We start from the raw sequence: 26,246 nt of genomic DNA on the forward strand, positions 1-26,246 counted from the left end.
CATCCCCTAATATATCACTCATTTATTGCAACAACGACATAAATAAAAAATTGCTATTTTTTTAGTTGCTTGCAAAAAAGAACGGAAACATAAAGAAGAAAAGAAAGAGAATATACTTTCATTCCTCTACAATCAGTTATTACACAAAAATGCACTTTAAAATTAATATTACAAAGTTTTAACGATTTAAAACTCAATTTTTCCGGGAAACTTTGTTTTTTTAAGTTGCGTCAATGTTGTAGCAGATGAGTAGCGATAAATCAATATACCGAAAAAAGGGTCAGGTTTAGTTTTAATACGCGGGCATATTTAGCAACATACATTATTGATGACAATTGATAACCCCCGCGAGAAAGTTGCGTTACGTATGTATATCTTTCCCACGATTCGACTGGGCACGCACGAATGCGCTTGATCATTCGTATCTTTGTATCAGTATCGAGCGTGCTTTAGCCGGGTTACCGGGTCTAATATTACGTTGCTAAGCTTCGCTACAAGTGGGTTACCAGGCAACCGGTTTTATTTAAAATCAGCGGATTCTCGTATCGTCCTCCTCTCATCGTTCACTTTTCACCGCTGCGCAGTTGATGTATTGCAAATTGCAATTGAATTGGAATTTTATTTGCGATTCTTCTTCATTATGCAGAGACCGTAAAGAATAATTACAGCGGAAATACGAGCGATATAATAAATCATAATACGCGGAGTGCTCAATAAGATATTCATCTGATGAATTAAATGGTATTTTTTGTCGAGAGCCAAAATAATCTCTTCATTATTCACACGTTAAAACATGTAACGCATGATAATCCGTCGCTTTCACACGGCAGGCTATAAATTTATCGATCTCCTCGCATCATCGGCCGCAGCTCCGAGTGCGTATCACTGCACCTTATCCGCGGTAATCAACGAAAGCGTTGATTTCGCGGTTTCTGCCCATCCTTTCACGGGTGCGTCCGCGCTAGACGGGAAATGGAAAGGGTGCAAACGGTGTCGAGCCACAAAGGTTGATTATATCTCTGCAGCTGCCTCGACACCGCGCGCGACGTCCTACTAATTAAGGTTCCCATGCGGCGAGAAATCTACGCACGATTTATACATATATAATATACATGTATATATATCGTCGAGATAAATCCCGCTTGCTCGAACTTCAATCGCCTACACTCCTCGAATCCGTTTCGCTATATAATCGTACTCGAGTCAAACGGAAAATTATGGAGATTCGGATCCTGCCACTTGGCCTTTACCTCAGTATGTAAATTTCGTTTAACGTTCTCGCGCTCCAAGAAACTTGAACAGATATCTGTCAAATTGCAATCTCGAGCCATGGCATTTTTGTCAGATAATTCGCCTCGTCGGTTATATCGTTTAAAGAGTCTATATCGATCTGAACATTTGTATAGCCTCCGCGGGTCATCCTGTATAAATACACAGCATTCGAAAATAGTCGAGGCAGCCGCTCGATTTTATCAATGTTAGGAGCATAAATTACCGGCTACACCTGCTGCGGGAGGGTGCGCGACGCGCACAACGTGGGACTTCTCGCTCCCGAGACGTCCGCTTCCGGTTGTGTGAACGCGCTGCAGCGCGGAATAGCGCTCAAGTTCGACACGATACGTCGGACGTTAACGAGTGCACATACACCGCTGCATGTCGTCGCTTGCGGATGATGCATGTAGGCCGTCCGCCGTCGCTGGCCGGCCGCGGTACACCACAGTCGCGTGCGGCGCGGTGCATCCCTATATACGTGCACAACAGCCACCGCCGAGACGTCACCGGCATCGGGGGGGCCATTACTCACGCGTCACCGATCGATGATCGCTTCCGCATAGTCGGTAATTACTCGGCTCGCGGGAGTCTGGGAGACAGCGAGAGACTGGGAGTCGCACGGGATTCGCGTGCCGCGAATATTCAGATCGGTTCGCCGAAATGAAATATCGCGGCTGTATACGCGGCTTTCTAACGCGACGTCGGCCACGGAAATACCTGGGTCCTGGGAAGAAATATAGTCAGCGATGATAAATGAATCGCGAGTATATAATGTACGACACATGTGCTCGTTGCTTAGCTGCAGGAACGCGGGTGCAGTTCTTACATAAATCTTGTCGATATCAAATCCTTACTGTCAAGAGCAGTCCTCGAGAATTATATAATACATTGCGATGAAGAAATTACAAATCACAGCTGGTGAAAAACAAAGATATATGTTGTACGTATATAAACCAAGTTCAAGATTAATAGACGGCCAACTCGGGCTGCTGTTGACAGAATTGAAAATTTCTCTATTTACTTCCGATGAACGATATTCTGCCGGTGTCTTTGTTTGTGCGCATGGATGGAAATAAACGAAATTAAATCAATGACCGCGCTTGCGTCGATCTACATGTCCATCGCATGCAGACCGGAAGATTAGCGGTTTGGGGTCTAATTAAGCCCTGGAATGTCTCATTGACTAAACGCAAGGGTCCTACGGTAACAAGTATGGTTGTATGCATCGGTAAACAGAGCCAACACGCGTCGCGATTTATCGTATCGTTGTAGGTACTAATTTGCACACTCACGTTCTATATATATTTATTACATTGCGCGTGTCTTAATTCCTGTTAGTCGAACGCGTGATTTTTTTTATCGCAGTATAAGAATAAACACAGAAATTATTTTTGTTACCGAATTGTTGAGTTATTTTTAAGCAGATTAAAAAAAAATTAAAAAATTAATCTTCAAGTTGAAAAAATTATCAAGTCAAGAAAACGTTAAATTTATAAATCCATCATCTCGAATTTTTATAAAAAAAATAAAGAAATAAAAAAATGATTATCGTGCTGAAATTCTTTGCAATTTGAGATCATTTCCTTTTCTTATATGCGTTTAATTGTTTAATAGCATTTGAGGAACTTTTTTATTCACACCTGAGAAATAAGTACGCGAAGAGAATAATATCACTCGGTAGGTGAGTTAATTTATCAAACAATACCAGTTATTTATCGCCGCGTTCACCAACAATAATGTATCGCTGTAACGACGTAGACGACGCGAAGCCATTGTTATTCGGTCGAGGAAAAAAATATCACTCTTCCGGGAGGGGTGGGTTCAGGAGACGTGGATCTTACGTCATGCGCAAAGTACATATAGAAATATGGCAACCCCGAGAAAGAGACATTGTATCATATTCTTTACCAAAGATCTTTGTAAATAAATACGACGCATAAATCAATTTCTTGAACATCAACGAAGATGAGACGCTATCCTCTCTTCTTCAGATCACCCCAACAATTCATTTTGATAGAAATATATTCGAATTGAGCGTCTGTTATTCTTTTCTTCTGCGTGAAGGTATTGATTTCGGGGTATCGAAACGACTTCTCGCTCAACCTACCCTCTATAATTTGATTACTTATTATTCTTTTAAGGTAATCACTCCCATCTTTAATATTTTAATTGATATTTTAATAATATAATTACTTAATGATACTATAATGATGATTATAATCATACAATTATAATTATTTAGAATTATAATTACACAATTATATTAATTATAATTATTGAGAATTACTTAATTATATAATTCTTGATTATATAATTACTGCAATTCTTTTATGACTTTTATCGTATTCTTTTAACTTACCGAAACGGGGGCTGTGTGAGATGTGGCGGCTTCCTGTGCGCGACGGAGCCTGCTGGGACTAGGGCTGGATCGCTGGGAATCCTGTCCACGCTGCCAGGATGTCGACCTGCTGCAACAGACGAACAAGAAAACTCAATTATCTGCACTGCGACGATTTATGAAAAAAAAAACCAGTTTATTGAAAACTGCAGGTAGTCGAAATTAGGCACTTGATGTAACTTAAGAGATCCTTATCTCTCTTGTAATTGTTGAAGTCTCTCGGACATACGGTCACACACGTATCGCGGATCTTTTAGCCTCGCTGACGTAATTAACGTGTCGTTATTTGATACACCGAGTGTGATTCAAAGACTTATTCATTCGCGCGCGAACTGCTTACGCTTGCAATAGAATCGTATATATGAGTAACGTTATCTCAATTAATTCATACACAGGCTTATCGTGTGTTATCGGTATCGGATTGCAGCGTGTCCGATAGGCGCGATGCGCCACGCCGTCGGTGATTAATCAATAAACACGCGCGCGGGTACGTCGCTTGAATCTTAATTAATGGGGCTTCCAGGAACCGGGCAGAACCCGAGCAGATGCAACATACGTCTCTGCACGGAGTTGCATCTCGTTATATCTTAGTAGGTCGCATTCAAGCGCGATGTGTGTACCATGTGTGTGTATACATATGTATATGTATGCACAGAAGACCGGGCTACAGGTTTCGCGTAATAAAATTGCGCTAAAGTAATTCGCGCGCGCTCGGTTCAATAACGCGGAAAAACGGCTTCGCGCTTTGCAATCGCGCGCGTGCTAGTGGTAAATGCATATGCATGCCGCATTCGTTTTAGTAAACACTTCTTTCCAACGTTACAAACATACACGCCGCTTTAAAAGTACCGTTTAATAAATCGTGTGCCACAAAAAGAATCCGCTGATCTTTTCATTATTCTATTTATTCATATTAATATAAAATTAGTGCAGGATGTGGCATATTTTCAGTAAGGAAAAATCGGTTACAAAATCGCGCTCGAGGAAAAATACAAATGGTTTAAGATGTCGCTAAGATATTTAATATAAAAAAAAATCAAGCATCTTTTTGTTAAAAATAAATTTTATTAATATTATTATTGTATTAAATTATTATATCTATTAAAATTTTTTTACTACGCTATTATTTTAAAGAATAGAATTTTAATATATGTATAAATCGTTAATACAGCTTATAAAATTATAAATTCTAGGAATTTATTTTGTAGTATATATCAAAAAATTGTGTCACAGACCGTCAACTTTTCAGTATGTCAATTCGTAAAAAAGTATTATGAGCGAGAATGAAGCGAAAGTATTGCATTGAATAAAAATGTGATTTTTCAAGGGGGTGAAGAGAAGGTGAGAGGGAGTTCGTACGATTCGGTCGGCATTGTTTCCGGCTCTCGCCAATCGAGGAAAACATTTTCGTAATAAATTACGATGGAGCGTACGGCTTATCGTCCTGACGCGATAATGGGTGGCGATGTTGTAAGTTATGGGGTCAAGGGTTTGCCAGGTATACGATTTGTACCAACGTTTCGTCGATAACCCCTCTCTCACAAAGACGGCGATTAATCGTCGGCGATTGTCGTGCCGCGAGACAATAATCTCTGGGTTACGTATCGCACGTAGCGCGCGCGTGGGTCCGACTTTCTACTTGAATCTCCGATAACGCGTGCGTGCCCAAAGTGCGTGGAGCAAGAGGCAAATGGAAGAGTGCAATTTCTAATCTTCTCGATTACTCGTACACCGTATAGACATTAAGCCCGTTGCTGCCTCCCGCATTTCTAAACAAATCGCGAAAGCTCTCTTGCTCATTTAATAAGCGAGGCGGTTTGCTCGATTTTCATAACGAATTCAAACAAAAAAAAAGGAATGAAGAAATCCGCAAAGAGACTCAGCCGATTGCAGTAATCTCGGGCTCGACGACGTGCACGCACTTGCGCGCGAGGACGAAAGAGAGAGAGAGAGAGAGAGAGAGAGAGAGAGAGAGAGAGAGAGAGAGAGAGAGAGAAGCGGAAATAGCGGAATTCGAAATCGCTCGGTCCCGCAATCGCACGGCGGCGCCTTCATTATTCGCGCGCAAAGTACACCTCACAAAGTCGTCGTGCTAGAAACTCGCAACGGCGAGGTGTACGCGACGTATAATACGCGAACGTCAAACGGTGAAAGGCGATAATAAACGCCGCGGCAGCGCGGCGCGGCGCGGCGTGGCGAAGCGCGAGTGAACTCGAGGAGTGCACTCGCGTTGCGTTCGCGTTGCGCAGGGAAGGAAGGAAAGGAGAGAAGAGAGAGAGAGAAGAGAGAGAGAGAGAGAGAGAGAGAGAGAGAAAAGAAGAGAAGAAAAGTCGATATAAAAAGAAAGTACCCCCGATGACGGCCGCGGAATAGCTGACATAGTCGGCCGCGAGCCGACTTACATATACGCCGATTGCGGGCAGGTCAACAGCGCGTTCTTAGGCACCTGAGAGTTCATCGATTTATTCCACTTTCTATACCGCGCGGTATACCGATCGAGACCAGCGGAATCATCTTTCTTCGAGTTCACGCGCGCGATATATGCGATGGGAGCGGCCAACTGTCGTCTCCGCGGAACGAACGAGATTTACTTAACCCTGTCGTCGGATGAGCGACGTGCGCGCAGCTCTCGTCCTTTTGCAGCGAAAGATCGGTTCTCGATATGTTGACTCTGTTCGCTGTCATGTTAACCTTCTCTATTCTCGACTGCCGGCAGGATGGCGAAGCACAGGGAGGCGTACGCGAAAGCCTCCTTTAACCTTTCATTATAATTAGCTGTACGACCATAACGTTATAAGACCAACGTCAAATCGGTCTCGAATATCAGCCATATAAATGGCTTACATTACTAGAAGTAAAGGTTGTCCAACTTTTCCTTGTCCCATATAAATATTAAATAGATTTGTTCTCAAATAGCACATATAAATAAAGTTTCACGAATATACTTTAATTATGATAAAAATAACAACAGATTAATCAAAACTTAAAGCAAATAAAATTTCACAGAGTTAAGCGAATAATTTCCCAGAAGTCCATCTGAAATGATTAATTTATCAAACGTTTCTGGCGCACTTTTTTATTCTTTACAACTAAAAGAAATAGTCTTTAATTTGAAATTCTTATATTTGATTGTCAGAAAAATTTGACTCAAAATTAATTAAAATAAATTAGTAAGAGATTTGATAAGTTGATAATGTTAAATTAATTTTTCGAAAAATATTGGATTAATTGCATACTTCTATTTACGCTTAGGCTTCTGCATTAGTCTAATAATAAGTTATTATTATTAGTTATTATAATCTAAGAGTTTTTATTTTGCAAGTTTTAATTAATTCTAATAATATACATATTACACACCCATTTTTCTTGTGAAATTTTTCAAGATCGCGTGTCGAGACAGACATTTTGTAAGGTATCCGTATCTAGAAGCCTCGACGTAGGCAAGTGCACGGCACGGTTGAGCCATTATGAAATATGGTACGTTAAAATTTGATGGATGATTACAAAAACGCGAACGACGGCGCGGGATCTAATATTTACCGTCTGGTACGTGGAAACTACGTCACCAGCGTGGCACGATCGAAGGGTATTGGCACGTCGTGCTCGGTATACATAAGCGGATACCTGCGATACGTGCGATACCTACGTGCTCGCGACTCAGGCGCGCAGCGGATCCTTCTCGCGGAAACGCATGAATTTTCAACTCGTGAAAAGCGCCGACGTATGTGTGAATATCTCAGGCGATATGTCCAAGGTTAAGGATATTTTATGTCTAAACTGCGTTATCTCGTGCATATTGCACGAAGATATAATTCTCGACGATTGAGACATATGAAGTAACTTTTGATTTGTTGCTTTAAGCGCTCAGTAAATTGTGTAAGCATAAATTATATTTATCTATTATAAATTAAACAGTCTATTTTTTTATCTATATATAAGTTAAAAATTGCTTCTAAATATTCAAGATAAAAGAAATTTTTCTCTTCTTTCTCTCTAAGGTAAATACGAGATATACAGAATATTCCAGAAATAGCCTCTCTATTCGACGTTTGATCAATTTGAAGTCGATCTTTCCTTATGTGAAATGACATAAAAATCTCCGGAAACACGCTGCTTTCCTTCTCTTTCCACTTTGTTTATATTTGAACTTTATTACTTTTTATGGAAAGAAGGATATAGCTCGACTCTCTCAACCTGCGTTTCTATCATATATGTATATTCTTAATACGGAGGCGTAGACTCGCTGCTTCGCCCAGGGCGCCGAAATACCTCTACCGGACCGTTGCGCGTGGGTGTGCTCGCTGGTGGGTAATAACCGGTCGTAAAATCTTACCGGTTTCACAACGCAGCTTCTCCCCTCGCGGCCCCGGCCCGCGTCTTATGAATATATACCTGTGTGAATCTTTTCTCGCTCTCGGCGTCCTCTCGCTTACTTAAGAGGCGCGCGCGAGAGATGCGCTGCCGCTACTCCGCGCGCCCTGCAGCGCGTAGATTCACGGATAAACGCACGATTTTTCCCTTTCAGCGGGCGCATTGAACTGTGGCATGGGAGGCCCGTGCGCATCCCACGAATGATCGTTCTATCGCGCGATGAATGATAATGCTCATGACGTCCATAATAATTCGCGTGACGTATCGCTTTGCTTTATGCAGGATATTTCCGCGAAATTGTCGCTCCATATCAACACTGCACGAATGCAATTGAATAACAATCCACGGGGTTTGAATTAATTTCTCTTTGGTGATCATTTTATTGCACGACGACTGATAATGATTGTAACACCGTTCCGATTCATTGTATTTTGTGCCACCTTGTTTTATGTGCAAGATCTTCTTATTGATTTTTTTGTATATTCCTTAGTCTTATTAAGTACTTATAAATAAAATTATTATTTTTTTTTAATTGTGTTTCTATATTTGAAATTAATAAAATTAAATAAATATCCGAAAAGTCTAACAATTTTTATTTTTTGTTTTTAATGTGGAATCATCTAGATAGCATTGATTATATAAAGTACATAAAAAATAATTGCAATTAAGAGCAAAATTTGGATAAATGTAAATGTAAATTGTAGAATAACATTACGTAAGAATCTAAAGAATCACAGCTATGAGTCGTAGTCATTTAAGTGGGAAATTACATGTGTTACGAGTTAACACAACTTCGAACTCAATAACTTCACGCAAGATAGATTTATTATGCAGCAACTTCTCACTTGCATCTTTATTTGATGTGCTTAATAGCCACTGGGTATGCGTTATTCGTCGGATAAATAGCCGTCGCATGCGCGGTAAAAACTGGTTGTAACATTACAAAGAGAGTAGATTACCGAATCGCGCAATGCCATTCGAAACGCCAGCCTCCCCTTTTCTCGCATTTTCAAGGATTCAGAACTTTCGCGGCTCACGCGAGCGTTAAAACGGGATTGCGGCATTTATCGATTCGTCGTTGTTAATAGCACCCGTACTCGTACACGTTTTCGCGGCCGTTTGCTGACGAATCTTTTTCGAGCCATTACCGCTTTGTATCGTTCAACGCACGAAGCAAGGGCCCGAACGCATTGGACAGCTCCTTTTTCCGTCCATTTGCGAGTTTCACGTTCGCGTGTCGCGTCAACACTAATTTTGCATAATCAGCGAAATTGCGTGGAATTTGCAAAGTGCGATCTGACCCTCGATAGTCGTCGGCGAAGATTAAGGGTGCAAGTGATATCATGGCACACACATTTCGTTATCATTTTCTATAACACATATACTGAAGCGAAAAGAGTATCATCGAGATCATCAAAATATCATTAAAATTATATTAATTTTGTTTACTTAGGTTAGAAAAAAAATAAGATGGTTACATGCAAAATAAATGAATTGATTAAAAATACATCATTCAAATATGATATTTATCTTCCTAATGAGAGTGTAGGCGGACTCTGTGACGTCAATTGAACGAAGATAAAATACGCAGTAGAGATAATTATCTGTTAAAATTGCTCTAAAAATATAATCTAAACTTTGGTCGACAATATTCTGTATAAAATAGTAAACGAATTAAAAAATGAAAACTCACGCATATAAAATTTTGTAAAATTATATGTGCTTACCACATTGCTCATTTAAAATGTTATGTATTATTCATAGCGCTATATTATGAATAACATTGTGTATAAACATTGCAATAAATAAATATGTACACAGGGTCGGGCAGCTAAAACAAAACATCGGAATAAAACCGAAATGTCAAAGCTGAAACTGACACGCAAAAATATTTCAAACATAAAGTTATACAGTTGGAAGGAAAACAAATAATGGTAAAATCAATTTAAAAAAATAGTGTGTAGCATATATATATATAATATATATATTTTTAGTATTCATATTATGAATGAGAGAGAGAGAGAGAGAAACATATCGACGGAATAAGTAAACATGCGCATAATACCACGATATAATTGATACATTTATATTTAAAGGATCTCTTTTTATTTATACCATAAATCCTCTACAGATTTGGGCGCGACGCTCGTAAATCGGACGCGGCGTTTTTTTCGATTTTACCCCGATGAACGCATGCCGATAAAGGGAGATTTTGTGGACCATAAAAAATCGATTCTGAAGTCCGCACTTCATTGTACGTGCGTTAAACGCGTGCATCGTGGATTCGCGTGCTACTGCGCGACTGCTCTGTCCGGAAGAGATTTTCAGTTTCCATTCCCGCTACTCGCTTAAGGGAAAATACTCTCAATATCGTGGCAAGCGTTGTTATATGTATATTTATTCGTAAAATAAACTTCTATATACGCGACATAAACTGAACTTCAATCTTTGGTCGTGTATGAAAGCAAATATTTTTTTTTTATATAGTAATTAATAATTCCTCACTAATAATTCTTCCGTTTTTTTTTATTATATTAGACTAATTTTGAACGGCACGTTTTTTACATAAAGACAACACAAATTAAAATCTTAATTTATAGCACAGTAACGTAACATTTTTATACGAAAACTTAAATTGTCTAACGATATTCTTATCAACGCAAATAATTTACTATATTACCTTTCTGTACGTATATCAGTATTCGTTTTTTTTTTACGATTCCTCGACGTTTCCATGGCTATCGGATTTTTCTGAAAATCGGCGGGGCTGATTTATGTAACCGCAGTCGATACCCGCCGTAAAACATCTCGTCCCGAGAATCACCTACGAGAGACGAAGGGGACCGCCCGAAGGGACGACAAAACGACGTTGGTGGTGGTCGGCGGAATATAAAGCCCACCTTGCATCCGCGGTGCATTCGCGACGACTTTGTATATATGTATCTATTGATAAACGATTCCGCCTTTTGTCGGACGGACTCTTCTTTATCTCCCTCGCTTTCTCATCTTATTCCCTTTGTCTCCGTCCGCCGTTTCCTCAACGTCGGCCGCGGGAGATAAATCCATAACTTTAGACTCTTTAGAGTGACGCACCGAGATTCGGAACCTCACGGGGATGCACAATTATACATGCATGCGAAGAGAATTATATTTGGAGATTCGTAACTTTGTTGCTCGTGATCGAAAACAAGTAACGAAGTAAACGAAGTAACAAGAATTCGCAGAGATATAAGACTTTCGACGCGCATTAAGCTACATCGAACACACAACAAAGTTTTACACTTTTATTTCTCCCAAGCGGATTTTATTCAACAATACCTTTATTTGCGATTTAATATTGAAAAAAAATACGAAAATATTGACGAGCTGGCTGTTCGAGCCTTTGGAGTCGAGAAATATTTTCCATCATTTATGCGCTCTGCGGGACTTGTGTGCGTGCGGTTCTCTCTCGAATTTTACACGGAGTTTTGATTTGCGCCAACGAGGAAAGTATCGACCGCGCAAATCGAGAATAGATTAGGCGAACGTAGACGTCATCGTCGACAAGCGAGCCTTCAGTTTGGCGGATAACGTATTCCGGTCGTGAATAGGATGCACGTCCCGTGAATGCGCGTCTCACGTGAAAGCCGATACAGCCCCACGCGATGCGTGACCCTACTCGCTATACGGCTATTGAATTTCAATTTGCGATATCGCTGTCTAATTAATACTATCCTTTCCCATATATATATATATATATATATATGTATGAATATACTTCTATAATTTCTTGCTCCTTCGAGGCGGTCATGGCAAACTATTAAGTTTTCCCACGGAATTGATGCCCTTGCGTTTGATGTGTTTCGTAAATGCATTTGTCTGTGCGAGATTCGTTACAACCAGTTATAACTTGTAGCCTCTTTATGCTCAATCGTGGTAAACGAGTATGAATAAAAAAAAACAAATCTAATTGTGAAATTAGTCCTTATGTAACTTTTTGAAGGATTATATGATAACTCCTATGTTTATTAATTTAATTGAAGATATTATTTTCTCTATAATTTTTCTAGTCATCTTTGTCGTTATTTTTTATTATATTTTTTATTATATTTTTTACTATAATTTTGATTGTATCCCGTGTATGATCTGATAGGTGGAAAGAACTTTAAAATTATAGCGCTCAAGGAGAAAATGAAGTTCAAAATGTTTCAGAAATCACTTACTAGCTTCAAGTGGAAAGGTTATTAGGAATCTTAATCTAAGAAGTTAATCTTCCGTCTGCTCGCTATTACGCGCTTCAACGAAAATTGTCGAATAATTCGCGAGCGTTGACTTACGCGCGGCAAATCCCAAGTTAATTCTTATGTTAGAACAAAGAGAGCTATTACGGTTAAGCCGGCTTCACTGGAAATCAGAGAGCCTTCCCGTATAATATCCATCAAGTCTGGTGTATCTCATGTGTCCAGCTTCCCAGGAACTAACTTTCGCGGTTTCCTCAAACTTTGTAATGGTTTTACTGAATGAAATCTCTGCGCTAAGCGGATTAATAGCACGGATCCGTGGACCAGATCATACTCGCCGGAAGTTGGTTATCCTCCAGTGGAATAAGAGACAAGCAGAGTGTTACTCCCGTTAAGTATGTATATATAACGATTTTGAGAAGAAAATTATATTTCAAAAATCACCGACGAATGTTAGATTGTTTTGGGCGACCAAGGTCAATCTTTTCCTTTTATATATATAATCTTTAATATCCGATAACAATTATTCTGGCAAATATTTTAAATTGAATCTCGCTTCTATCTGTACGTTTTCTCTAAGCAGTATCGGAAAGGGATATATCGAGATCCTGTGTAAAAAATGGTTCGTTTCAATAACCGTGATCCGCACGATCCGTCAAACAAATCATGGTCGACCTTTTATTGTTCATGTATATATATATATCTATATATATATATACACATATATATTTTCGTGAAATCGATAACGGGTGGTCCTCACAAGGAATTGCAAAATTGCAGAGCGGTATTCAGGTCATGCGCGCCTCGTGAAATATCGGTTGGTTTGAGCTCAGCGAAACTGAATCTACATAAAAGCGACGCGTCACTGTGATACCGCGGTGATACTCTCTGTTTGCGACAGAGAGAGAGAGAGAGAAAGAGAAAAAGAGAGAGAGAGAAAGAGAGAACGGCGCACTGTGATACACGTGCATTGCAGTCCTAATTATGCGAGTACGGACGCTTTACCGTTGCGCAGAAGATAGGAACGTATAAGGTTTCAAAGTCTTGCTCGGAGATTATTTGCCTTTTTCAAAATCCTCTCCGACGATATTTTTCGATTTATTTCTTTTTCGGGCCGGAATAAGTTCAAAGATGTTCTATAGCGCCGCGTTCGTAAAACCGTGCCTCGTATTTTTGTATTTTATTTCATGAATATCTAAGGCAGTAAACCGTCCTAACTTCCATCCGCGGCGCCATGATATATTTACAGGCACACTTCTTCGCGATATTCGCTGCAAGACCTTCGTACACACGTATACCGGTATTGTTCGATGTTGTTACGTAAACGTGACTTTTAGCTCGAGATTTCAACGTCAAATGAGAAATTTCAATTCCGGCGGAAGCTAACGCTTTATGGATGACTGCAGATGGTGGTAACGCCGTTTCTTGAGCGAGTTCATTGTCATGAGAATGAGGAGAGCGAAGACAACGGGAAGAAGGTGGAAATGCGAGACGGAACGAATAATAAAAAGAACGTCGGAAAGGGAAAGAAGAGAAGTGAATGACCGGGCGAAAATTCCAGTGTCACCGCTATATAGGAACAGCATGTATAAAGCAAGGTGGTTTCTTCTAAGGTCGCGTTCACACGAAATGACATCTTCCCGGAAAACGCGCGCAATTTCAAGAGCTGCCGCGCGATCCTCTGGTATCTACATTCTATTTTCGGGCAAATTGCCTCCTGTCCAGTTCAATCCGATCGACTAATTGATCTTTTGTTTGTTTTTTTATAAGGACGAGCTGATCTTAATTTGTTTGTTTAATTGATCTGGATTGATCCCGAAAGATTAATAACGTTACGTGGCATCGTTAGAAATTTCTTTGTGATTGAAGACTTCATTAATCTTTATCGAAGAGATTAAATTTATTAACATTAAAATACGATTAATATCGGAAACTTCTGCAATATATTTGTAAAAATGAGTGTTTTATTTTCTATAAGCAATCTCTTTTAAAATTATGGTTTATTATTGTGTTCTTCCCCTTCCGAAACTCACGCGGTATAAGCAACGAAAAAGCTTCATCGAAATTTCAATAGGAGAATAATATAAACGCTGTACAATGGGCAACTCATGAATGGAATAATGGCGAATGCATGACAAAGGGATTCTTATTAGCAGGCCGTCCTGACGGAAGGAAACATGAAACGCCGGTTTAAATACGAGAGACGTGAGCTCGTCTACAATTTATCAGAACGACACGGCACTTTTCGCTGAATACAAACGAGTATGTAGCCAGCGGTGGCACGCGCCACACGCCGCCGCCGGAAACCTGTCGCGACGTCAATGAGTTCTGACCCGGCTTATCTCTCGTCGATTCTGAATGTATCTTGCGAGCGAGACGACTCACGGATGAGAGAATGTCCTCATCCATCGGACTCATTAAGAAATTCATTCATCTTTTGCATAGCTGGTTTCTCGATGCAGGTTTTCTTTACTTCACGGATTTTAACGCAGTAGAAAGAAAAAAGAATATTAACGGTATTGCAATATGTCATATTTGTGGAGAAATTAATTAATCGTTATTAATCTTCCTAAATATTTTAATATGTAAAAAAAATAGAATAAAAATATCTCAGCAAGATATTGCAAATATGTCATTTAAATGGAAAATAAATTGTGATTAATTATCAAACTTGAATTCTATAATATATTAAAAAATAATAAATATCAGCAATATTATGACAATTAAATGGAAAATTAATTACGATTAATTATCAGTTTTGATAAATATTTTAATGTAATAGAAATTATTGCTTTAAATTATTAGAGAATATATTAATAATATGTTACGTATGTTGTGCTAAAAACATACGTAATGATTACAACACAATACATAATTTAATATAATAGAATATATTTTTATATTTCATACAAAAGTAGAACCACAAAGTAAAAGTATATTATTTCTTTACAGAAATATTTTCAATTATTTTGATTTATGCAAAAATTTAACTTTTACATATTTATGTAAATTAAAATAAATAGTAATAAAAATTGTTATTTACAAAATCTGATTTGCTACCGACGAGATTTAAAAGAGTATAAGGACAATCTTCTCATTTATTGCTTACATCAATTTGCTTTGTTTTGTCAAAATATTAAAGTGACATTGTCGAAAAGCGAATTCTTTGCAAGATTATGTTTCATATTTTATTTTTATACATTTTGATGTACATAATATAACGTACATCAAAAGTAAATTGAGACAGAATATTTTATATATAGACTGACAAAGAAAATGATTTATTGAAACAAAAAGTATATACCTTCCAAAAGAATGAAAGAATTTGCTCTCCTGTTTCTTTAAAGATTTTTCTCCGGCAGCGATATTTCAGTCTAAAACTTCTTAGTAAATTTTGGAACAAAAAAAAAAGAAGAAATTTATCGCCATCCTTAATAGATCCTAAAAAAATATTAAAACATTAAAAAACTTTATGCGATTTACTCTGCATATATACATATAATATATTCATTTCATCGAATTTTATGGGATACTTTTTAAAAAAATGAGATTAATGAAACTCAAGTAATTGCCCTAAAGTGATCAATAAGACATTATAATTTATGACTCATTTTGCTAGAAAATACGTTTGCCAAGAATCCCGTGAAATGCGAGCGTTTAACTACTGCAATTTCGACGATTCTCTCTTCTGTCTGGTGTTTATCCCAAGGATAAACTGTGTATAATAACAATGCCTCGGCCGAGCGATCGTTCACCTTCAACCATCACGAGCCTCGCCTTTTCATCCTCCTTGCATCCTTCTCGCCGCGATTACCTTCAATTTCTGTGTAACAAGAGCCCGCGCGACTTTTTTTTGCGTACGCGAATATTACTTCATCACTACGGATGTGTATAATTAGCGCGTGACGATCCGTAATAACAAAGCTCGCCGCTGCTAATAATAGACGGGGGTGATAATTGCAGGAGTCGACCGATCGGCGAAAGTTCCCACATGCGTGATGCGCTTTCGTGGATGCGTGCGGCGTGCATCAGCATATCTGCAGCGTTGTACCTGGTGTACCAGGCAGCTGCGATCTTAACGCGCGCCGCATCTGGACCGGTTATCGCCGCGCCGCGGCCGCATCCGGTGGGGATGACTACGTTCCCCGAGAGACAGAAAGAGGGTGGCGGGCGCTCTTTATTCGGCGGCGCGCAACATGCGCGTCGCGTACTAGATTCTAGCGAAGAGGGCGGATGCGCTACTCGAGTGTGGCAAAGCACAGCCACAACCCACGTAATCTATTCTCCACTTTTTTTTCTCTTTTTTTTCAAGCATTGGAATTAATTGTAAACTTGTTTTGTATACGTTTTTCTTTCTCGGAACACATTCATTTTCTTCAATCTAAAATTCTCAAAGATGTACACGCGCGAACTTTTGCCTCTCCGCGTGCTCTTGTATTTCACCTTGAAATACCACAGCAGAAAAAGATACAATCGACGCAAGTTGCCGTTACGAAAATTTGAGAAATCCGACGAAGACAGGAAGGAGGTATGATTTTCTCTTGCGTGTCAGTACGGCCCTCTTCCCGTCTCCTTGTGGCAACTGTCTCCGTTCTGCAAAACACTGACAGCTGCTATGCAACTAAATGCAGTCCATCTGGACCGGTTTTGATGCATCTGGACGAAAAGAGACTCCTTCATCCTTTCAAACTCAAAGGAATAGATAATATTTCGTTATCCAATTTATTTTAAAAAAAATTATGTAATAATTTTTATCTACAATACATATGTATGTTCGATATTAAGCTTCGTGTACTTCTGTCATGTAAAATATAAATATTAAATCATTACGAATACAAAGTAATCATTTCGATAACGACATTTCACAAGCGAGACGTATTCGAACAGAACTCAAAAATCATCCCCGGAGGATTCTTTCGTGAACTTAAAAGAGCCATGAAAAGTCTTAAGTACACGCGCATGAAATGCACGACACCTTGCTTCCTCATTCTCTCTATCTCAGTTTTCTATCCCTTTTTTTGCAGTTCAAGTCTCTGCGATATGTCGAAACGAGATCATCGAACATGTCCGGCAGCTGTCGCGTGGCCGCAGGAAAAGCACATCTGCTAGTCGGCTACCTTACTCCTGCCCATCCCTTCGCCTGGGCTCGTCCTTAAGGAGTCCACCGTTCTTTCGTCCTTACCTCCCGCCTATTATTTCGCACACAGAACGGCGCTTCGATCGATTCTCTCTCCCTTAAACTTGTCCGATTTTTCGACGACGACCATCTGCCTGCTTCATGAAAGGGTTCCGCCCAATCTTCAGCAAACGGGTAAAAACGTCTGTGTGAGCGCTTTTTCTAAATGTACCTTTGTTAAACCTCACGTTTTGAAAATTTAAACTGCGTCCTTGCAACAAAATATTGATCACTAAATATTGATCCTTTGAGCGAGAAATAAATAACTCGAACGTTCGTCCACTCGTGATCGTCCACCCTGATCCTATCCTCGAGTCATAATCTTTCCGAGTTATAGTATGGCTGTTCAAAAATGGACGACGGCGCACCCGGGATAGAAGGTCGGTCATTTATTTTTAGCTCTTCACACAGCGCTTATCGTTACTGAAGCGTGAGCCTCTATTCACATAATTCTTTATTACATCAGAAAGTTATAAACCCCGCCGCTGGAGAGTATCGAAAAAAGGAGTCATTTAAGATAGTGGATTTTTTGTAAGGAGAAAAGATGCATGTATGTCAGATAACTTTACCCTTATCGTAAAAGATGTGTTAACAAAAGGTTCGCGATTACCGAGAGGAGGAGTCGTAAATGAGACGTGTTTGTGGCGCTTAATGACATATTCGATCCATGGCCTGCGACAACTTACATAATTCACGCGGTAAGTGGAGCAGCAACAGAAATCGATACTGAACGGCCGCCATAACGGTCAAGGAGGGTCGGCGACCTTGTCAGGAAACAGGAGTCAATTCGATATCTGATAATAAAACGAGCGACGCAACGTCATAAATTGTTTAAACGCAATATTTTACTCGTTGCACTTCTATGACGAGCATTCTCTATTTATAGTTTTAAGTTAATTTCAACACATGTTATTTGCCGTACAATCTTTAAATTCTCTAGAAGTATCGTGTTGTAAGAAGATTGTTACATTTGATTTAAGTCTTCGATTTCTCGAATGCTTGAATTTCTTCTTTAAAAAAGTCAGAGTCGTTTCTCGAACAGTTTCGTGATCTTGAATTATTTAAAAAACATACACAGTCTTCTTATCTCCTGAATCTTACAGCTTATGAAAAGCATTCTCTATTTATAGTTTTAAATTAATTTCAACACATGTTATTTGCTGTACAATCTTTAAATTCTCTATAAATATCGAGTTGTGAGAAGATTGTTACATACGTTTGACTTAATTTAAGTCTTCGATTCCTCGAATGCTTGAATTTCTTCTTCAAAAAAGTCAGAGCGTTTCTCGAACAGTTTCGTGATCTTGAATTATTTAAAAAATATACACAGTCTTCTTATCTTCTGAATCTTACAGCTTATGAAAAGCATTCTCTATTTATAGTTTTAAGTTAATTTCAACACGTGTTATTTGCTGTACAATCTTTAAATTCTCTATAAGTATCGAGTTGTGAGAAGATTGTTACATACGTTTGACTTAATTTAAGTCTTCGATTCCTCGAATGCTTGAATTTCTTCTTCAAAAAAGTCAGAGCGTTTCTCGAACAGTTTCGTGATCTTGAATTATTTAAAAAATATACACAGTCTCCTTATCACCTGGATATTCCGTACCTTATCGCTTACAATTCAGTGATATTGTGCGATCGGCCACATTAATCTTAATGCGAAACGTCGCGTGCACGCACGTTCGCGTGAGTCGTACAAACGTCAATAGCAGCGAGAGTGCGTTGACTGCCTGCGGTTACGAATCGCATTTGCATAGTTAATTCGTCGTAAGAGGGAAACGGTATCGTCCTCGTTATCAGGAAGCGCGATGCACGGTACGTTACATGCAAATCTCGATTTCTGCGCTAGGCTCGTTTTGTTGCACCTAATTGCCGCGTATCCCCGCGTGTCTCAGAAAATCGTTATCCCAACGAAGGGACAATTCATCTGGAGGGAGGGTGCGAAATTTCGCGAGCGCGATACATAAATCCGCGACGCGGCGAACACATCATCATTCGCTCGCGTTGAATCACGTGGCGACCAATTATATCGCCGGCTAATATCCGTGGCGAGACTTCGCGAGTTTCCATCGCAATTGACGACGGTGGTGATAGTGGTGGCTCCATTATTGTCCTGCTGGCCGAGGAAAATTCGGAGTGCATAAACTGTCGTACCGCGGCGAACCTTGCTTTCTTTGTGTGGGCTTGAGAGGGCAATTATTTGCGTAATGGCTTCTCGCGACTATAAAGCTTAATTGAAAGCGACGCTACGGCACGATTTTCGTATAATAACCGCTCGTTTCCATTAACGTTCAAAATCTGAAGTTTACAAGGACCACGAGATTTTATTTAACATGATAGAGAAACGATAGAGATCTATTTTTGCGATCTCCTCGAAAGAATTTTTATTACTCTTCATTCAAAAAAGAAGAGACTGTTATGAGATATAAGGAAATCTTGCAATTGAACAATTTTCTAGTGTATGCAAGAGAGAGTGAGAGAGAGAGAGAGAGAGACGCGATGTGTGTGCCACGTATATCCGTTACGCGCGCTAATCCAGGCGTGCGCTCGAAATTATAGGTCGTCGTCAGGTCATAATCTCATCGGTACTGACGTTGTTGCCGCGGGTGATGCGATTATCCTGTCGATATAGCCGCGTCTAAATCCCATAGAAGTGCACGCTTGTTTTTACTCGATTACCTCCCGCTGCATTAATTACATGTCGTTTCAACATCCGCCTTTCAGTATTCGGATAGATCATAACTATTTTTTTCAGAATGCCCTCGTATTAAAAAGGCACTTTCAAAAAACACATGTACCAAAAAATATTATTGAAATGTACCTATGCATACGACATATATTTCAATAATCCGTCAGTATAATCTGACATTTTTTTCGTTTGTTAAAAAATTTATTGTAAAGAAAAAAGATCAAATAACGAATGAAATACACAAATATAATTTTGATGTAGCCTTATTCTCATACGGAATAAATGAACCACTATTACGTTTTTAAAAAAATTTCGCGTCCAGAATTGTTAAAAGGGTATCGGTAAATGTACTGTCATCAAGTGTTTTTTTTTAGATATTTGGATTTTGTATTATTATAAATTCTATCACAAATATTGCATGTTCTATAGCCATCTAAATTATTTAAAATCCCTTTATCGATAGTAAACATTTTACTCTCATAAAATAAATAACGTTCAGTATTTATCAATGGTCGTATGGAATTTTATAAAATTCATAACACGAATTATATCTTGACAATGAACTGTCTATTTCACAATTAGTATAATATTCCCACGTCCAACCAGCTTTCCACGCGGTGGTCATTATATCTGCTTTACTACATATTGTACATTATTAAATATAATACAGAGAAAAAGAATAGAAGTCTTTGGAAAAATTCGGAAAAGACCAGAAAAAGATGTGTAATCTTTTTTGTCAAAATATGAATATTATTATTTTGACAAAAGACCACATATTTTATATTTGGAATGTATTAAACGTATTAATGTTATTAAATTGACTTTTCCTTAATCTAAGTAGCACAAATAAATTTTATAATTGTATTAATAAAATTTAACAAGTAGAATCAAATAAGACGTGTTACGAGCGAGAAAATGTATCGAAATTTTGAGAGATAAAAGGAGACTCGAAGGCGGTAAATGAGAACTTGGTGTGGCCGATTTTAACTGCTTCAGCTGATGTGAGAGACAATCTGAATCAATTGGCCCGTAATTGTGGTTAGACTGTTCCGCTATCGATGCTCTACTTTGGTTAGAATTCTAACGAGTAACTCCGAGGAAATTGGAGAATTCTACGAGAATCGACGTTCGGCGTCCTATTAAATTTCCGTCATCAATTAGATTGTTTATACCGTATTAACGCTGCGCGCTTTTCATGTGAGCAACCGTTAATTGTATTACTCACTAAACCGTTAGAAAGTTAGGAAAAAGAACATAAGAATAAACAATGTCGACAAATTGAGTATAAGGAGAGAGAAAGAGAGAATATAAAAATTTCAATCTAATAACAAGTTGAGTTGACTATGTTTGTGTAACAGCACATAGGCGTGTATTTAATAGAAAGATAATTTAACATAATTTGTTGACACTGCCCTTCGATACAATTTATAAAAAAAAAGAACACGATGAAAGTTCTAGTAGCAATTGTACGGGTATAATGTCATGAATTATCGTTAACTACCAATGTGTGTATGTACACGTCGTAAATATGATTTCAATTACAGAGTTTCTCTCGAATAGTTAAGCGTCTTCGGCGCATAGGTACGCGCCACAAGAACGAACGACTATATCGATTTCACCGGACCTAATATGGCCATCTTATCATCGTATCGCGCTATGAAGAAGAAATGACGTCGCGGTAATTTAAGCGAAGCACAATTCAGTTTAATTCTTTCTATTTCTTAACACAGGAAGTACCAACGTTTCTTATTCAGTAAAAGGACCGAGTGAATAAATTACTATGAAAATAAAGAAAGCGATGAAAAAGCAAATATTTCACCAGAAGGACATAACTGTTGAAAAGTCAAAAAATTTCAGAATCCTATATCTTCTACAAAAAAAATATAATATTAATCTAAAAAAAGTAAAAATAGTCAATAATGACTGCTCGGTACTTTTAGCGTTAGAGCATCGTTTTTGTACATATATTACGTTTTAAGCACAAATTCTCGTCTCTCATATTAGAGATAATTTAATATCCACGTTCTGTTTCAAAGTACATTTTATGAACTTTGCATCCGCTGCAGTAAACAATTATTTTTTAAAGTCAATCAATTTAGGACTTAATTTTTGCGGAAATCTCAATGAGTGGCGCATATATCATTTAATATTGTAATTGCAAAATGGGTCGCGAGAAATTCTAAATAAATACGAATTTATTAGAAATTTTGAGTCAGATATTTATTTGCAGCCACAGCGGACATTTGGACGCACGGCAGAGTGACTAATACAAACTTATTAACTGTGCCGGCACAGAGACGGAGACGCACGTTACTAAGTGCCCGCCACAATTAATGTAATTACTTTCCAGCCGTTGCGTTATCAGGACGGCGTATATACTCTACGCTCGCGCGTGTCTCACGAGACGCCTCGCGTTGCGCCGCTTCGGCAAATATCCCGTAACGAGGTAAAACGATCGAACCGCTCTTCCTGGCTGAAATAATTCGCCCGACTGCGCTTTACCGCATCCGCTTGACGAATAAAGAGGAATACCCCGCGGTGAGGTACAAATATCGTCCAGATTCCCTCGGGATTGAGATAAGATCCCGATTAAAGAGGTACACGACATCCTAAGTAAGTAGAAATATTACGTCCATAATCGACTCAATGGAAGCGATGATACGAGCGATAGAATTCAAGAGGAGGCCAGCCTTTGAAAAGGATCGGTGCAATTTTCGAATTGATGCTCGTAACCGTGATAAAAAATTGAAAAGCGTCAGGTTTGTCTGGCGTTTCCATTCGTCAGCCATTTAATTCGTGCGACGACACGTGCGCGGGAGGGATAACGAAATGCACGGAGAGGAAATAGATCGACGTACGCACGTGTATGTATATGTTAATTCGTAAGACGAATTCAGACCGAGTCGGGTCCGTCCGTCGAAGAGCACAGTTAATATTTCGTAACGCCAGGTGGTTAACGAGCGCCCATTCACTCGCCGGGGCTCGGCTCGCCATCCGACACACGCGGACGCATCGCGTCGCTCGTATATATCGCGTCGAATGCAGTCGGGCCACATTGCATTGCAGCAATCGGCGTTGTTTGCTAGGAATTGTCCGATTGTCGGCCGCGGGCGCGAGAGCAATGGCAGGATTAATTCCGGCGGCGTCGCGCTCGGACAAAACGCGAGGACAATCTCGAGAAAGAGATAATATTAACCGCCCAAAGTGACAGAATAAACTCATATCTCCATGCAAGAATAACTGGGCTGTGCGAGAAGGGTATTACGCGAGTATTTTCGTGCTGCTATTATGTCCGAAACATTTTGCATGCTCCAATAAATGTCAAGAGAATGCGGACAATGGATCTACGGTGAAAAATATCCTTTATGAACAATGGTCCGAAAATATTTCATAGTCGAAGTCAGCCGATGTAAGTAAAAGATTTATATACGTCTGAAAATTTTTTGTAACTTTTCCTGTAAAAATAAGTATAAATTAATTGAATTAATTCTCATTGTCAGTCTGTTTTCTCGATTTCTCATATATCTCAATTCACATCGAAATCCTTAATTTTCATTCAATTTTTAGTTAAAATTATATACTTGCATCACTCATCAAGCATCAATAAAATATGTGTTAAAGAACGTTTGTTAAATTATTATTTTATATTAACCAATAATAGCTAGTATTTAATCGACGAATTACTATTTTAAACTATATTACACTTTTTTCTTATAAATATCAAAAATTAAAATTCTGTCTATCTCATTATGTTATGGAGAATATCTGTTAGAAATTTATAATAATCAAACATAATCAAATTTTAATTCCACTTATTAATATATATTTACGAATATAACAATTAACGTGTTATTTTGTAATTATAAATGTAATTATAAAATTTGTAAAATAATATTACATTTATATCATAAAAATGTAATTTCATCTAGATATACATATTATTTTTGTTACATATATATATATAGGCATTTCTGAAATTCGTACCTTTTTTTTCTTGTAGATCCGTCTATTTACTGTTTCCAACTTTAATTGCTTTAACTATTAACTTATGACATATCTCACAATCTAGAGTCATCATCGCTTGATAATTTTCGCGGCGAAAAATCGGCTAGACGAGATTGAGAAATGTGCCCGCGTGTGGCGAATTGAACGAGACCGAGATCAAGACGAGACGTCGTCGACAAGATCTCGATGGAATTTACCGCCGCCCACGCGGCTTTGTGTGTACCCGGATGTACCCGCTCTGCATCGATAGAAAAATAAACGAACCGATCGGTTGCGAAATGAAATGTCCACTATAGATATCGGGGTATCACGTGCCCCGATAATACCTATAGACTTACTACACATCCACGTTTGTAGGTTTCGACGGTGCGACACAATGACACATCGTAGTTAATTAATAGAACTAATTGCCACAGAGACGCGCACACCGCTCACGAGGATACACAACTTACAAGCGCTACGTCTAATTTGCGACTCTGCCATAATTAGCTGGCTCGGTTTGCTCGCGCGGCGCGATTTCGTGATGTGAGCGAACCGCTCGCGAGAGCAAGCGTGCCGCCTCGTAAAACGAGGTCGCTCGAATCCCAAAAGTTAATAGCACCGCAATAATTTCCTTCCCGTTAGTTACTTTGTAACGCGCGTTATAACTGTCGAAACTCCGCGTCGATTAGCCATAAAGAGCTCAGAATTTGTGAGGAAAAATCCTGAAGGTCGTAAACCTACTTTTAACGTTCTTTTTTTTTATAGGCACTATAATACGATGAGGAAAAAGGAACGTTTAACCTTCTGTATTTTCAGATTACGTTGTTCTTGTTAACGGATAATTTTTTTCGTAAAATCAACGACACGGAACGTTAAATAGAGCCAACGACGGCGCGACGAAGCGTGAGTTTCGTCAAAGGTTATACTCGCATTTGGCCGAAGTCACTTTTCCTTTCGCTGGTATTCGCGCAGGAGAATATCCCGGGACACACCCTTTCCAGGCGGAAAGGTAGCGCGCCGATTGGCGATTGCGGGCACAAGACGGTATAATTGTGTGGCGCGATTGCGGAACGGCGCGGCGCGTTCTTCTGTTGCGTGCCTTAAATGCGATCGCTAAGGAAGACTTACGGTGGCAATACAAGCGTCTCAGGAATGTCGCTGCCGGTATATTGTTAACCTTAACGACACTCCGGTCTCTGATCGCTCTTGGCGTATCTGGCGAAAAAGGGGAGGCGATCTTAATTCCCATCCTCGCGAAATTGTCGTCTGGCGTTCGTGAACGCCATTTTGCGTGAAATGAGCATGGCTTGGAAAACGAGAAGAATAAGGTGGAATCGTGAGTCGCGTGGAAAAGTGGATGTCGCAGACGAGCGAGAATTCATTTGGCGAAATTGAGGCAAAGTGCCCCCTTTCCCGGAGATTGATTTATGGATTTTGAAGACCGTTTATAGAGCTGCATCACGTGCTTTTAGATCAATACTTCTTTTATTTATATTTATAGAGACAAGATGCAATAAAATCTAAAAGCCTAAAAGGATTCGTCTACGATGGTGGATATACACTTTTTTTCACTGACCAATTTAATCACGAGTTTCCGAATTGAACTCTTTCTCTCTGTGAGGTTATTTGAACGCAAACGAAGAGGATTCGACGTGCGTTCTTTGATCACCCTTTATCCGAAGCATACTTCGCTTTCGCCGGTTCGAATGGACGCGCGATATCCGGATTTGTCAGCACGGCGTTAATTGCCAAACAAGGGATAATAGAGCGAGAGAGAAAGAGAGAGAGAGAGAGAGAGAGAGAGAGAGAGAGAGAGAGAGAGAACCACACTCCACGAGTTGTTCACTCTTGCAGAAAACATGGTATATCGGCACCTCCGAGTCTATACAAACGTCGGTTCTACGATCACAAGAATCCTTTATATCCATTCACCGAGATGCATGAATTATTTGTGAATTTGTTTTCAGAAATATCAATTCTGTATTTCTCTCTCAGAAAGACCGGAAGGCGTATTTAGACGGCGTTTTTCATCGTATACATTGTGTGTTCGCGTGCGACGTAAAGGTGGATGACGCGAGGACGGTATTGCGACGTTATCCTCTTCGGATCCTTTTGTCCTCGGCGGGGTAG

General features: G+C 39.2%; 1 protein-coding gene across 1 annotated transcript in view; it reads right to left on the reverse strand.

Annotated features, from left to right (window-relative positions):
* The window catches only part of LOC105459013, a 102,420-nt gene that overhangs the window by 20,299 nt on the left and 55,875 nt on the right, over window positions 1-26,246 (reverse strand). The window contains exon 11 of the mRNA XM_011704674.1: window positions 3,632-3,740. Within this exon, the coding sequence (XP_011702976.1) occupies window positions 3,632-3,740 (109 nt within the window). The remainder of the gene's footprint in view (window positions 1-3,631; window positions 3,741-26,246) is intronic.

Source organism: Wasmannia auropunctata, unplaced genomic scaffold (assembly GCF_000956235.1).
Source record: "Wasmannia auropunctata unplaced genomic scaffold, wasmannia.A_1.0 LD336101.1, whole genome shotgun sequence".
NCBI lineage: Eukaryota > Metazoa > Arthropoda > Insecta > Hymenoptera > Formicidae > Wasmannia > Wasmannia auropunctata.